The sequence below is a fragment of the Ursus americanus genome, chromosome 9 (assembly GCF_024610735.1).
Source record: "Ursus americanus isolate L20-20 chromosome 9, mUrsAme1.1.p, whole genome shotgun sequence".
NCBI classification, from domain to species: Eukaryota; Metazoa; Chordata; class Mammalia; order Carnivora; family Ursidae; genus Ursus; species Ursus americanus.
In genome coordinates, this window is record NC_142135.1 from 19,235,266 (window position 1) to 19,251,906 (window position 16,641).

A 16,641-nucleotide genomic window follows, 5' to 3' on the forward strand; every position below is an offset into this window, starting at 1 on the left:
AACGGGAAACTTAAGCCCTTGGCAACATGGGATGGGCCACAAGGTAAAGAATGAGGGAGATGGGCCAGATGAAAGGAAGGAGAATGACTGGCCAAGATCAGTCAGATATAGTTCTGGGAGATTCTAACAGTGGGGGAACTAGAGGTGCTTGTAACAGGGTCACTGGATGAAGCCAGTGGGAAAGGACCTGTGTCCTCAGTATGGCGGCACAGGGGCAGAAACATCTGGGAAATGAGAGGAGCAGGCAGGTTTCATGGATCACAAGGCAAAGGGCAACGCAGACTGGCAAGGCCAGAGCTCAGGGAACCGGAAGCATTTCCAGGCCTGAAGTAATCCTCAGGCTTATGCTAGAAGCCTGATCCTGCTGGACGCCTCTTAGAGGTGCCCACATATTCATACTGTGGGGAAGGGGGAGGGACAGCATGCCTCCCTCACCAACCCTGTGAGGAAGACTCCTCATCTTTCCTCATTTACAAGATGAGGAAAAGGCCCAGAGAAATGAAATAATTTGCCAAATATCGCAGAAACATGAGGCATGCAGCCAGGCTTCTGTCTGACTCTAAAAACTTAAACTAATTTCTGGTGACAGAAATCATAACACTGGTTGCCTCTGGTGGGAGGGGATTGACTGGAAAAAGGCATGAAGGAACTTTCTGGAGTGCTGGAAATGTTTTGTGTTCTGAAGGTAGTTACACAGGTGTGTACATTTGACAAAGTTTATCAAACTATACACTTAAAAACTGTATATTCGGTTGTATGACCATTATGATTCAATTTAACACAATTTTTTATAAAGCTCTTGAGCTTCCTTCCCTAACTCACACATTCTCATTAGGGGTGACTTAGCCCCCAAAGGGGAGTGTGAAAAAATCTTCCTCCTTTTATGTATAAAGCATACACACACGCACACACACAAAGAGTCTCTAAACAGGAGTACAGTGTATCTGTGTTATCCAAAATTCATGGGACGGATGTTTAGGGGAAAATACGGGCTCCTTAAGAGAAAGATAATAACAAATAAGCTAAGAAACACTCTGCCCTAACTCACTGCTACGCCTCCTTCCAAAATTCTCTTCACACTGCAGTCTAGTCATGGCTTCCATTCTTGTCTTCCAAGGAACCATGGCTCTTTTCTGCGTTTCTTCTATATGGAATAAACCCTGTGTGTGTGTGTGTGTGTGTGTGTGTGTGTGTGTGTGTGTGTGTCTACACACGTGAACACACATGTGTGTAGAATGCACACACACATACACAAAGTACACAGACACACTCAGGCTCAGTTGACTTCTATCCATTCTTTAGATCTCGGCTCAAGCATTTTTCCTGGGGGAAGAGTTCCCTGTCATTCTTCCCACCCTCCTACAAAAATTAGAAACTCCAGTCCTTTTCTTCATAGCTCTCATCTGTTTATAATTATATATTTAAGAGTGGAATTACTTGATTAATGTCTCTTTTCTCTAGATTGAAAATACCATGAGGGCCTGACATAGTGTGTGGTGCATGGTAGGTGGTTAATACCGACTGAACAAAGAACTGTGCAGAGTTGCCCTGTCTTCTGGAAGGCTGTCAGAGCCGGACATGAAGACCACTCCCTGCTAAGGAAGGGCACAGAGCAGCTAAGGGGTCTGAGCTGAGCCCTAAGAAGTGGCCTCTTGTGCAGGCAGGGACCCCCAGGCAAAGTGGTCATTTCTCACCCCACCCTAGCCATGCCTAATGATGAGCAAAGGGACACTAACCTTACTGCTACCTGTCAACAAAGGGACAACAGGGCAGAGGCATAATATGGTACATAAGACATCACCTTTTATTCCCACACATGAGTTTCCTGAACTCAACTGGAAAAGAACTACCTTTAATACAGTCAACAGAATGTCTTTTTTTCATCTTTGCTGTCCATTATCCCACAACTTGCTACTTGAATGTCCAAACTATCTTGGCTAAATTAATTAGGAACTTCAGATGGTTTGCCCAACCTGGACTCTCTTGGTTCAGAAGGAAAAGTCCATGAGATAAACAGGTTTGTTGCTATAAGGAAGAAAGTCCAAAAAGCAGGATTTTTACTTTTTTCCTCCATATAAGAAATAGAAATTTTTGAAAAGCGTAAAAAAAAGAACACAATGACCATGCATGCCTTACTCTGACTCAGATAGTTCTGTTTCTATATAAACATGTGAAGAAACAAACAAAGAGAAAAGAGGCCCCATAAGTCCACATCCATCAATTCATCACAGCAGGAAACAAGAGAAGAAGCCAGGAGTCTTGAAATCCCTCCCGAGTGTTGGCACGGCTTGCATTAAAACTTGAATACTGTTTCTCACAGGATTTAATTATTCCCACCAGAGAAAAAGAAACTTTCCAGAAAAAAGCAAGGGTATCTTTTGTTCCTTATTTGTAAACATGGCTCAAATTTCCTCACAGTGTGAAGGCTGAATGGTTTACCCTAACAAGCATGTGATTAAACTAACACAAGTGAATATTCTGCATCTCACTTGGGTGACCCTGTAAGATCTAGCACTGACCCAAGTGAGAGGCTGGTGCCAAGAATGAAAATTATTCATTTGATCTTCAAGCCAACACAGGTGAACATGTGACTGCCCTAACAATTCATTTTGAATTAAATACAAATTCTTCTCACAAGAGACATCAAAGGTCATGCATCCATGAGCAATTTGTAGGAATTCAAGGTTTATTGGGATATATCATCTATTGGACTCTGCCTCGTGGGTTTGCATTTTATGTAATAAGGCAGTAGGAAGCATTAGTAGGGCTTTGGGGCAGAGGGACCAGGTTTGAATCTAGTTCTGACATTTACAGACTGGGGTGACTTTGGGAAAGAGATGAACTGGGTCTCAGTTTCCTTATTCACAAAGGCGGAAGAACGCTTCCCTCCCACCTTCAAAAAGTTGTAAGAACAATAAAAGAGAGAATGCATATGACATGTGTGGGGACACAATGCAGGTGCTCAATGGGTGAACTCCTCAGCGTTTCTATGGAATCACAGATTCATTAGATCATTGAACAAAATTGTTTCCAGCACTTACTAAATGCCACGAATTGTGCTAAGTACTGGGAATATAGTAGTTAAGACAGACAAGGGCCACATTTATGGAGCTATTGGAGACAGATAGATAGTAAACATAAAAATACTATTATCAGATTCTGATAAATACTATGTCCTGAAAACCTGAGACAGGGCAATAATGATAAAGAGTAACTGGAGGAAGATAGGGAGTATTTAAGGTAGCCTCCTCGGAAAACTGATCTTTAATCTGAGAGTTGAATGACAATAGTAGAGCCAGTCATCCAGCCTTAGGCAGAAAAACTTGGTATTCGGGAGGGATAGACGCAAGGCCAATGAAGCCTTATAGAAGCAAAACAGAGTAGGAGATAATGTTATTCTCAGCAGGGTCCAGATCACGGACACTGTAATCCACGGGAAGGCGTCTGGCCCTTATTCTCATTGTAATCGGAAGCCATTAGAGGATTTTAAGTGCCCGAGTCACTTGATTAGATCTATTTAAGGGCAGACATAGATACAAGCAGGACGTATTTGTGAAATGTAAAATTTCCGCCCTGTCTAGAGTGGAGGACAGCTACTAGGGGATCATGTAAAAAAAAGTTATGATACACAATATAGTCCGGAAATGGGTTTCAACCTGATGTGATTTAAAAAAAAAAAAAAAGGATGTCATTCAAGGTTGTGACGTGAAGCCATGTTTAAGTGATGGTCATTAGATGGTCGCCTGCAGTCTTGCGGAATAAACTTTATTTCTTTTCAAAGTAGAAGAAAAGAGGTAAGGAATAGAATTATTCCTCCTGGAACAGTTTCTTTCTCCAGGATTTCAGTATTCAGATGCTGGTATTAAATGGCCTTATGTACAGAAAGGGCCTAGCATGATGTAGGGTGAGACACACAGAAGACACTCAATCAATTAGAGTTCCTTCTCTTCTTTCCTCCTTCCCCCTCTTTTGCCTTGAAACAAACCATAGTCTACTGCTATGGAATTCCTAAAGGATGAGTGAAGAGTTCCCAAAGAGAAAATGTAGCAAACGACCTCTTCTAGTTGAAAATGCACTGAACACTGAATGGTTGACTAAGCTTTTGAGGATTCCCATATTTCGGGCTCCATTCTAGAGTTGTAATGCCCGGTGAAAGGCCCTCTAAGTCAGAGGTTTACAGGTTTCATTTTTTAAGCAAAAGAACCGTTAAAAAAAAACCAAAACAGCTCCTAATTCAAAGATGCTAGATCAAATAAGAATTTTAATGACTCTGCAGCTGCTGTTGTAGGAACGGGAGCAAGGAGAGGAGTCGTATGAGACAAAACAGCAAACTTCTTAGAAAAGATGCAACTAATTGTTCTCTTTTTTTATGAGAGTCTTGATTCAGACAAAACTAAAAATAAGGTTATAGTTTGGGGCCTCTTGCAACATCCGTTTCCTTTTAGGTCTCTGGGAACAAACATTTTCCTACTGCTTGCAGAGCAAGTAATCAGAAGGGAAGAGGAGGAACAGACTAAAGACAAACTTCACAAACAAGCTTGAGATCACAGAAAGGTCTAATAACTGACCAAAACATCTAAAACTCAATTGCATTTACAACTGAGGTCAGGCTGGAACCTCCCCTGTTCTACACATTTACACGCTCCCGGCCCTGCCTCTCAGGAATCCCACCCTGCAGTCCCGTCGCCTGATCCAGCCCCTCCTGCCTCAGTCAGCTGTGCAGGGAGGCAGGCATGAGAGCTGTGGGGCCATGGGGCTAGGTGGCCATGGCACAAAGGTCTCAGATGTCTCGACTCCAATCTAGAATTGGGGTAGACCTTATCACTCTCCCGAAGAACACATGTTCTCTGAAGTTCTTCCAGACATTCTACAGAAGTAAATTTTAATACAAATACGAAGGTCTCCTCTCATGATGGATTAAGGATGCCATTTAAACCAGGCAAGGAGCTCTCCTTTGGGTCTGGGAAGGTCTAGAAGTGTTAACAGTGGAAAATGGCCCTTAGTTTCTTCAGTCTGGGGCCTGTCCTGTCCACATGCTGGTGGCCCACATCTTAAAACATTCCCATCCCCACATAAAGGTGAAATAAGAGAGAGAAATGTTACACGAGAAACTTAGCTACAAAATGATGTCTGTTTTGGCAAGTAAAGTGGTGAAATTCAGCAGCCACAGTCAGAAAGGCTCAGGTACAAGGCTTTGTCCACATCAGAAAGCAGGGGAAAACCAGGACCGTGACTTGAGGGGTGAGCCTGGTGTTCCACAGAGACAGTGACACTGAAGACAAAGTGAGGCACTTTATACCCTCCTAGCTCAGCTCCTGCCAGTCAGAGGTGCTAAAGGAGGCTTCTGGCCAGAATTTTGGATCATTTCTACCACCCCGACCAAGCATGTCAATCATTGCCCAGGTCAGCGTGTAAGCTCCCACAGGGTAGTGTCCCTGCCCCCACCCTCCCCGAGCACCGGACAACCAGGCACACTGCCCTGCAGTTTTCCTGGACAAGGCCAAAGGGCAACAGCAATGTGACAGGTCACTGGAAACAAGCCTCTAGGATTGGATTATACAAATGGATTTTTATGTAAGTGGAGTCATTCCAGGGCAAGTAAATACGGTAAAGGAGGAAACAATTCAGGGTTTTCTGCGAGATAATAATGTGCTAAGTAATTTAAATGATATACGCAGTTAGCTTATATGGAAGGGGAAAATATATCTCTATATATTCATCCCAGTACAGAGTTTGACCAAAGGCAGCTTCTTCGAACAGTTTTTTGTTTGTTTGTTTTTTTAAGAGAGACAGAAAGCAGGGAGAGAGGGGAAGACAGAGCCTGCCGTGGGGCTCAATCTCAGGACCTGAGCCGAAATCAAGGGTTGGAGGCTTAACTGATTGAGCCATCCAGGTGCCCCTTTTTGAACAGTTTTAATGCTATATCTTAACCATCATAAGATTTCATTTGAGTGTTTCTATTAAATGATAAAATGTTGTGTTAGACAATTTAAACAGGTTTTTTGCCTGCTGGACTTATCAGAATTTTTAATATGCTAATGTGCTTTGTGAATTTCCAAAAGGGCGCTAAAGTGCGCCCCAGCTTGAAATAGTTTTGATTACAGGGGCTCCTGGGTGGCTCGGTCCGTTAAGCATCCAGCTCTTGATTTCAGCTCAGCTCATGCATGATCTCAGGCTTGTTGAAATGGAGCCTCTGTGCTGGGCGTGGAGCCTGCTTAAGAGTCTCTCTCTCTCTCCCTCTGCCCTGCTCCCCATGGCTCATGGACACACAAGCACACTCTCTCTCTTTAAATAAATAAATAAATAATTTATTTAAAAAAGAGTTTTGATCACAGAACCTCAGGTCAGGACATTTTGTTGGACCAGAGAGCTGTATAATACAACTTTGGAAATGCTGCCCTAATAAATTCTGTACTGCTCTGAAACACACAAAAACCACTGTATACCCCTTGAGAAACTGAGAATATAAACCATGTGAAGTAGTAGCTTATGAAATTGAAAAAAATATATCAGGTTACCCACTTACCAGGGTTTATACACTAAGGAGTTAATTAACTGATCGATTGACAGTGCCTAGAACAGTGTTTCACGTTATTCGATAAAGATAGACTAAAATCAATTACATGGCCAAGCACAACAAGTGTAAATCCATTGCTTTCCCCAAAGCAAATATGCTTTAAGTCAAAGCCCCATGCGAGTGAGTGCACGCTCAGCACTGAAGCATTCTGCCAAAAATAATTTATACTAGGTGCTTTACTGTGGAAATAAAATACAAAACTCTTGCCCCAGCCAAGAGTTCCATTAGAAGATGACAAATTCAGCCTCGGCACAGATACAAATGCTCGCCCTTTATGCTCCCGGCCAACTTTCCTGCTCCAAGTTTCTTTGGTGCTGTGCCCACTGCCGACCGAGGAGGTAGGAAGGGCCTGTCACACAGAAGAACCTGGCCAACAAGACTTCTGCAACTTGTCCAGAGCACAGGACCTGGTGAGCCCATGCCTCCCCGCATGAATGAGGTGTTCAAATCAGGCCACAGGGTCAACCCGTAATCCTACAGCATCGATTACCCAGACTGGCTGTAATCTGTGTTCTGCGCACCCCTGAGCTGGTCTCCGCTGCCCACCTTTCTTTTCCAGGGGGTACATCAGCGTCAGAGGGTAAGTGCTGGAAATCAGAGCTGTGAAGATCCAAGTCAATGCCTACTGCTTTACTGGCTTACTGATCCAGGAAAAGGACCGATGGGAGAGGATGAGAGTGTTGAAGAAATGAGCAGAGGAATGATCTGTAGCTTTCAAGGCCTCTGCACCCTCCCAGGGGCCCAGATAACCAAGACATAAGTGTCCTCTGTGAAATGTTTTACAGATGACAGAACAAAACTGGGTTAGGTAAAGGTGGGGTTTTTTAAAAAGATTTTATTTATTTGAGAGAGAGTGAAGGAGAGGGAGAGAGAATCTGAAGCAGTCTCTGCACTGAGCACAGAGCCTGATGTGGGGCTCGATCCCACAACAAGATCATGACCTGATCTGAAACCAAGAGTTGGACGCTTAACTGACCTAGACACCCAGGTGCCCCAGCTAAAGGAGTTTTGAAGCAGAAAACCAATGCTCTCAACACCCTCTTATGTGGTATTTCTGTATAAATAAAAACAATGTGACAGACGGTGACTACCCTTACCCTGGTGAGCACTGAGTAAGCTACAGAATTGTCAAATCAATATGCTGTCCACCTGGAACTAACATAACATTGTATGTTAATTATACTTCAATTCAAAAAGCTTAAAAAAAAACAATGTATAGATATATATACACATATATACATATATATATATACATATATATATATATATATATACAGTGTATACATAATATAAGAAGTCTGGAAGAATATAAATCAAAATGTGAACAGGACTATGCTTTGTTGTATGTCAATCATACCCCAATAAAGCTGCTTAAAGTTAACGTTAATAATGGTTATCTTTGAGTTACGAAAGATTACAGGCAATTATATATTTTTTTCTGCTGGTCTGTATTTTCTACATTTTCTTCCCCTATATGCATTACCTTAGTACCAAAAAATTTCTAAAAGTAATTTTCATCAACTTGTTTGATGTTGGTGTCATTCTTTGCACGTTATAAAGTGTTTCCACATACTTAATCCATAAAACAGAAGGAAATATTATTACTTGAGAGAGGACGAAACGGGCTCTGAGATAGTTACAGGACTCGTTCAAAGTCAAAGAGCTAGAAATTAGCAGAACCAAAATGGAATCCAGATCTTCTCTTCCAAATCCCATGACTTCTGTTTTCTTTTGCTCACTGCTTGCTGTCTCACATGGTCTAAGCGTGCCCCACTGGCTGCATAAATTCCCCTGGAATATACTTCGTATAGAACCAAAGCTGTAGAGTTATCATATAAGACTTGAGCAAAAAAGTGGGGTGCCGGGGTGGCTCAGTCAGTTAAGCAGCTGCCTTTGGCTCAGGTCATGGTCTCAAGATGCTGGGATCGTGCCCCTCAGTGGGCTCCTTGCTTAGCAGGGAGCCTGCTTCTCCCTCTCTCTTTGCCTGCCAGTCCCCCTGCTTGTGCTCTCTCTCTGGGTCAAATAAATAAATAAAATCTTTTAAAAAACAAGACTTGAGCAAAAAAGCAACCATTTTTTGTTCAAACTCAGTACTGGTTGAGGGGAGGGATGAGAAAAACCAAGCGAGGGCTGGAGACCAATGAGACCCCATCAGAGTGTTAGGAAACCTTTTCCTCCTGGTCACCACAACACACACTCTTGGCTTCACTTAACCTTCTTCAGAAAGGGAAAAGGCTGGTGACTAACATAACATAATAAAAAATTAAAAAAAAAAAAAAAGGGAAAAGGAAACTTGACCAAAATGGGACCAAAACACTCAGGGTGAGAAAACACAGATGGCCGCAAACAGTGACATGGGGCTACAGGTATTCAGACATGGCTCGGTTGGAGGTACCTTCATTCCCGCCGCTGCTGCCGGGCCACTGGGGTCCACAGCCTGGATGTGGCATGGCTTACTTCCTCGCACCACAAAGCCCCAACCAACGGCGTCACCGACAATCTGGAGAGGAAACCACAATTAGCAATCAGCAGGCAGTCTCTGGCAATTTGCCTGTCCTTCCAAGAGAAAGAAAACCAGCCCAAGATTAAGTGCGTGCCCTCACATCTCTCTTCTCTGTGCCATCTGAACCTTGCCAGGAGAGCAAAACACTTTGCTTCTACCCCAAGCACAGGCGTATCGCTGCAGGAAAGGGGGTCAAGAGATACCTGTTTGGCAGAAAGAAGCTTCTTTTGTGAGGGCGCTACCCAGTGCATAACTGGCAGATTGCCTCTTTCTTAGGCCGCTATGTAATTCAATATCAGACTCAAATGGAAAATTTAGAAGATCGTGAAAACATGGTTGAAATTTCTCTCCAGACCCAATTTCTGTTCCAAGTTTATACTTTTCCCCTGGATCTAAATGATACTTTTTGGTGACCCTGCTACATCCTTGAAGTCCAAAGGAAAAATTTAAATTACTAATGGTGGGAAATATGAAGAGTTTTGGGTTTCTTGAAACACGTTTTTTTCTACTAAGAAAAGTAAGTGAATGAGTACATAAAGTTCACAATTATGAGTAGGTGCTGTTCCAAAAGTGGTTTGAAACTGGAGGGTGCCTTTCCCTACAGAGTCGTTAGAACTGGCAGTTACATTCCCTGGGCAGCTCCCTGACACGTCTTCAATGCGCACCCCAACCGAAATGCAGAAGACACACATTCACAATTACTAGCAATGCTGGCATTTACATTTAAAACCAAAAAGAAATACTTACAAATACAATCAACTGTCTCTTGAATGCTTGAGACTGAGGCAAGGCAGGAAAGCAAATGCAATTTTTGAGAACATTCTCTAAATGATGTTTAGGTCCTTCATTGACTTTAGGTTTTGCTGGTATTACCAGTTCCTTATACCTAATTTCACTTCAAAAAGTACAGTTTACCTTTTCCCCTGATACAGATATATTTCCAGTGTTTTTTTCATATTGACTGGCTATGACTGGGCCCGTCTTATTTTAACTCCTCAGTGCCCAGATGTGCAGCAGTCCTTGACAAATATTTGCAGCCTGACTGGGTGTGGAAAGATTTTTTTTTTTTTTTTGTCCCTGAGGTAATAAAACAAAAGTCAGAAGATTTTTTTAAAAGATTTTATTTATTTATTTGGGAGAGTGAGCAAGCAGGGGGGGAGGCAGAGGGAGAGGGAAAGGGAGAAGCAGACTCTCTGCTGAGTAGGGAGCCCAATGCAGAGCTTCATTCCAGGCCCCCGGGATCAAGAGCTGAGCTGAAGGCAGACACTTAACCAACTGAACCACCCAGGCACCCCCAAAAGTTAGAAGATTGAAGGAAGAGAAGTGCTTTCAAGAGCACGTCGATGTGGTTTTGTGCAAAGACTGAGAGAAAGAGGTGAGGGATGGAGAGTGGGTGAGGTGCTGTCAAGCAGAGCACTTGGATTCTGTGTAAAGAAAGCCAGTGGGGCCAGTAGTTCCAGAAGGGAGGCTGGAAGACTTCCACGGAGGGGCAGGTGGCCAGGAGGTGCTCACAGGTGAGCAGTGCTCCAAAATCCAGTGCTTGTGTAACTCAAGACAGGCTCAGCATTGTCAAAAGCACCATTCCTTATGGTAGAACAGATGATCCCATAGTTTTGTTTTCTCCCCCTAAAGACTCTTCTAATGTCTTAAATGATTTTGGGGATTAACTATAACACAGAAGGAATTATTGGCATTATTTGCACTGCCATTTGCCTTAAAGTCTGTAATTATATCAGACTACATATGTAATGGAAATCTTTTCTTTGTAATTATATCAGACTACATATGTAATGGAAATCTTTTCTTAAGGGCACATCAAAAGGAGTTTAAAATACTATATTAATCATAAATCATGTCAAGTCCTAACGTATTTTAATGCCCAAGGGTCAAGAAAATCTACTATTAGAATAATGTCAAAAACAAAAGTAAAATTAGAAGGTTTTCAATTCTATCCCTAAGCTACACACTGATACACTGACATGTTGACACGGTACAGAAAATAGGCACGAGAGATACCCAAATGACGAGCTTACCGTGAATGTCTTCCTTGCGTACGGAGCCCCGGGAGTCAGGAGTTCCTCAGAAGTTACAGGTCTCTTCAACACTGTAAGAAAGACACAAGATCAAGGTGTAAACCCTCCTGGCCGTTTGTTCATTCACGTAGCGAATATTTACTGAATGCCTCATATGTGACAGTCCGCGAACAAGCATGGCGAAGATCCTTGCCTCACAGTGTATACTCCAGCCAAACGGAGACAGAAAACGTAAGCAGCCATGATTAACCCTAAGCCTGACTTACAGAGCCATGGAAAGAAGAAATGGCACAGGAGTGGGTTGACATTTTTCTGTCAAGAAGAAGTTTTCTAGTGCTCACCCTTCTTTCTTTTGAATCCTGATTATGTATTCAACAGGGCAAGGTTAAGAGAGAGACTTGACTCTAGCGGTCCGATAGCCATGTTTCAAGAGCTAACCCCCACAACATACCGCACACATCCCACTCTTGGAAGCTTTACTTATTTCCTGATCAATACCCTGGACCGCATGGACACACTCACGGCCTTTTGCCCCAAGGAATGATGCTAGAGAAATGTTAGGCGTACTCGGCATGTGCTAGGCGCTATGCTAAGTGCTCCAAATATATTATCTCATTTACTCACCACAAAAACTATTTAGCTAGGTTCCTCATTGTGGCTATTTTATGAGTGAGAAACCAGAGGTTTAGAAAAGTTAAATAGCTTTGTCCAGGGTCTCAGCCCTCATGGGTAGCAGAATCAGGATTCAAATTCAGGCATTGAGTGCCAGTGCCCATCAGCCACTGCGACATGGCTCCTCCCATGCTCTGCCGTCTCTGTGAGCAGAAGAATGGGCTCAAAATCTCCAGAAGGCAGTGGTGAGTTGTCCTCCTACGACATCTGTTCTTATCAGCTCACTGCTGTTGCCCACCAAGATGGCAAAGACAGCAGCCAATCCCCGACTTGCCGGGTGCCAAAAACCTGCCAATAGTGTGGTCTCTCCTTATCCGTAGGGGATACATTCCACGACCCCCAGTGGGTGCCTGAAGCCTCAAATAGTACTGAGCCCTATAGATACTATGTTTTTTCCTATGTGTACATATCTATGATCAAGTTTAATGTAGAAATGAGTCACAGTAAGAGATTAACACCGTTCACTAATAATAAAATAGAACAATTATAACAATATGCTGTAATAAAAGTTATATGAAGTGGTCTCTCTCTCTCAAAATATCTTATTGTCCTGGACTCACCCTTCTTGTGATGATGTGAGATGATAAGATGCCTCCAGGATGAGACAAGGTGAGGTGAATGACGCAGGCGCTATGACAGAGCCCTTGGCTACCACTGACCTTCCGATGCTATGCTGGAAGGAGGATCATCTGCTCCCAGGCTGCGGTTGACCTGGGTAACTGACATCACAGAAAGGGAAAAGGAGGACCACTGTAATGAACTTCTCCATCCATCCTGTGCTCACTAAGAACTGGAGAGGGGACTGCTACGGCCATCCAGAGAAGCCAGCGAATGGGGAGCCAGGGAGCCTCCTAACCCAGTCAGACAGAGATCATGAACTTGGGTATCACAAAGAAACGTGAGGGGCCAAGGCCAGGCCCCTAACCTGGCAAAGTGCCAGCCTTCAATTCCCTTTGCTGGCAGCATTCAGAGGTCAGAGGCCAGTCCTGGTACAAGGGTGAAGCAGAGAAAGAAAAGGCAGCATGGGGTAAGACCTCGATGACCCACCAGGTAACTTGGCCCTAACAGACCCCCTCTCTGTTAAAGGCAATGAAGTGCTTCTCGTTGAGATGACAAGTGGCTGGGATGACTTCTGCTTTCAGAAAGCTCATAAAAGGGAACATGAATTTATGTTTCCCCCAAAAGAAGGAGTAGATGGAATATCAATCAAGAAAAGAACCTCTCAGATGAACAGGAGGTAAGAGAAGAGGTACATGGTTGAGGACTGAGCCCTTTTAATTCCCTATCAGACAATTCCTTCCCTCCTCCCCATAACTGCTTCTGGGTGTATGAATTTGGATATAGAAAGCACATTGTACTATAATATTTAACAATGATACTGACCACTTCTTTTAATACACATTCTCTTTCTTTTTATTGAGATACAATTGACATATAAAATTATATTAGTGTCAGGCTACAGCATAATGGTTATATATATATATATATATATATATATATATATATATATATATTTTTTTTTTTTTGGCAAATGATCACCACAATAAGTCCAGTTAACACCCTATTAACTCACATAGTTACAACTTTTTTTTTCTTGTGATAAGAACTTTTAAGATTTATTTTCTTGGGGCGCCTGGGTGGCACAGCGGTTAAGCGTCTGCCTTTGGCTCAAGGCGTGATCCCGACATTATGGGATCGAGCCCCACATCAGGCTCCTCTGCTAGGAGCCTGCTTCTTCCTCTCCCACTCCCCCTGCTTGTGTTCCCTCTCTGGCTGTCTCTGTCAAATAAATAAATAAAAGTCTTTAAAAAAAAAAGATTTATTTTCTTAGCAACTTCGAAATACACAATACGTGAGCACTGGGTAGTATACTGAACTGATCAGTCATTGAACATTATATCAAAAACCAATGATGTACTCTACCTTGGCTAATTGGATTTAAATAAATAAAAAAAATAAGGTATAACACCAAAATAAACAAACAAATCTTAAAGAAATATACAATACAGTATTATAACTACAGTGACCATGCGGTATATAACACTGTCGGGACTTATTTATTTTATAACGGGAAATTTGTACTGTTTGACCTCTTCACCCATTCCTCTGACACCAACCAATCTGTTCCCTGTATATGTGAGTTTGGGTTTTCATTCCCTTTTCATTCCACATATAAGTGAGACCCCATATTTGTCTTTCTGTTTGAATTACTTCACATGGCATAATGCCCTCAAAATCCATCCATGTTGTTGCAAATGGAAGGATTTCCTTTTTTTTTTAATGGCTGAATGATATTCTGTTGTGTATATATACCTCATCTTCTTTATCCATTCATCTATCCATGGACCCTTAGGTTGTTTCCAAGTCTTGGCTATTGTAAATAATGCTGACGAACATGGGGGTGTGGAGAACAATTCAAGCTTGTGTTTTCCTCCCTTTGCATAAATACCCAGAAGTGGAATTGCTGGATTATATGAGAGTTCTATTTTCAGTTGTTTGAGGACCCCCCCCCCCACACATCGTTTTCCACAGTGGCTACACCAATTTACACTCCCACCAACAGTGCATCGGGGATCCCTTTCCTCCCCAACCTTGCCAACACTTGTTATTTTTGGTTTGACAATAGCCATTCTAACAGGTGTGAGATGATAGCTCCTCATGGTTTTGAATCACACCGTACAGTAATATTTGACCACCATGCTAATAAAATAAAATAAATTATAAATTAAAATATTTATTTTAATACATGTTCTCTTTGTTCTGTTGAAAAATATAGAAATCTTGAATCCCATGGAATTATCCTTTAGCTCTCTCTTTTTTTGTCTTTCAGAAGGTATTAACTCATCACAAGGACACCAATCATGGTAATATCTGGTAGCTTTTTTTTTTTCCCCTGGTCTGGCTTAGGGCATTTATACACAGTACTAAAAAAAAAAAAAAAATACATGCATATGTAAATCTAATGATTAATTTTAAATACCTTACTGTGAAGGCCTACTTATCTGCTTGAGAAAAAAAAAATCACACCCTGGGAACCCTCCCAAGAGTGAGGGAGAAGCTTGTCAGAATATGGGTAAGATGTAGGATTTACGAACCACGATTCAGACAACCACAATTGAGACCCAAAAAAGGCAACCTGACCTTTCTTTGCTGCCTGCTTATCAGCAAACTTTTCCCTTTGAGCTAAGGGGCAAGGAGAAAGAGGAAACAATGCAAACCCACCTCAGGAACGGCGGATGTATAGTTCATTTAAGAAATTAACACTTTGTTCTCACTCTCCCATTGTATGCAATCGAAAGCAAGAAAAATGGCTTTAGCATGGCTGACCCCTTCCTGAAACCGAACTCTTCTTTTTTTTTTTTCTTTTTTTTTTTAATATTTTTTTATTATATTATGTTAGTCACCATACAGTACATCCCTGGTTTTTGAGGTAAAGTTCAATGATTCATTAATTGCGTATAACACCCAGTGCACCATGCAATACGTGCCCTCCTTACTACCCATCACAAGCCTATTCCATTCCCCCACCCCCCTCCCCTCTGAAGCCCGCGGTTTGTTTCTCAGAGTCCATAGTCTCTCATGCTTCATTCCCCCTTCTGATGACCCCCCCTTTCTTTATCCCTTTCTCCTCCTACCCATCTTCCTAGTTCTTATGTTCCATAGATGAGAGAAACCATATGATAATTGTCTTTCTCTGCTTGACTTATTTCACTTAGTGTTATCTCCTCCAGTGCCGTCCATGTTGCAGCAAATGTTGAGAAATCGTTCTTTTTGATAACTGAATAATATTCCATTGTATATATGGACCACAACTTCTTAATCCAGTCATCTGTTGAAGGGCGTCTCGGTTCCTTCCATGATTTAGCTATTGTGGACAATGCTGCTAGGAACATTGGGGTGCATATGGCCCTTCTCTTCACTACGTCTGTATCTTTGGGGTAAATACCCAGTAGTGCAATGGTTGGATCATAGGGTAGCTCAATTTTTAACTTTTTAAGGGACCTCCACACTGATTTCCACAGTGGCTGTACCAACTTGCATTCCCACCAACAATGTAGGAGGGATCCCCTTTCTCCACATCCTCTCCAACAACTGTTTCTTGCCTTGTCAATTTTTGCCATTCTAACTGGCGTAAGGTGGTATCTTAGTGTGGTTTTGATTTGAATTTCCCTGATGGCTAATGATTTTGAACATTTTTTCATGTGTCTGTTAGCCATTTGTATGTCTTCATTGGAAAAGTGTCTGTTCACATCTTCTGAACTCTTCTGTTTCTAACTTCAGGTCAACCTGTCAGATTTCGACCAGGGGCTTCAAAAAGCCTATTTCTAAGAATACAGTTCTTCTTTCTCATTCTACCTTATCAGCAGTGTTCCATTAATTGAAAAGCCTGGTTCCAAATGGGGGCTCAACGATTTTCCAGACAGAATGAGTGTGGAAGCCAGTTTCTTCATTCACGTGCTGCAGGTTAAGATTTTACTCTTCCAGCTAAGCCTCCAGAAGGTAGCAAAAAAATTGTCAGATTAAGTAAAATATCCTCTCGCCTAGATAACAGCTTCAGATAACAGTTTTCTCCTGAAGCCCTTTGAACAACATCTATTTGTCCTTAGTCTCACTAACATGTGTTTCCCCCCGGCAGAGAGATGATATGTTCACTGAGGGAAGGGGTCATGACCTTCCATCTTCGTATCCCCAAATGTGGTGATGAGCCTAACGAACACAGTCCCTTCCCTGAAGGTGACATACTGGACTAAGGGTGGACAGGGCATGAAACAGAGGGAGTTGAAGGTGTTTTCAAGGCAGTGATTATCAGCATGATGGACCACCGATCTAATCCTGGGAGAGAGGTGGGTAAGGGG

General features: G+C 42.3%; 1 protein-coding gene across 2 annotated transcripts in view; it reads right to left on the reverse strand.

The window, feature by feature from the left end:
* DEPTOR (DEP domain containing MTOR interacting protein) overlaps window positions 1-16,641 on the reverse strand; it is a 134,474-nt gene that overhangs the window by 24,071 nt on the left and 93,762 nt on the right. For both annotated transcript variants that reach the window (XM_045805735.2, XM_045805734.2), the window contains 2 exons: window positions 11,114-11,184; window positions 8,973-9,077 (listed from right to left, as the gene is read on the reverse strand). In XM_045805735.2, the coding sequence (XP_045661691.1) occupies window positions 8,973-9,077; window positions 11,114-11,184 (176 nt within the window). The remainder of the gene's footprint in view (window positions 1-8,972; window positions 9,078-11,113; window positions 11,185-16,641) is intronic.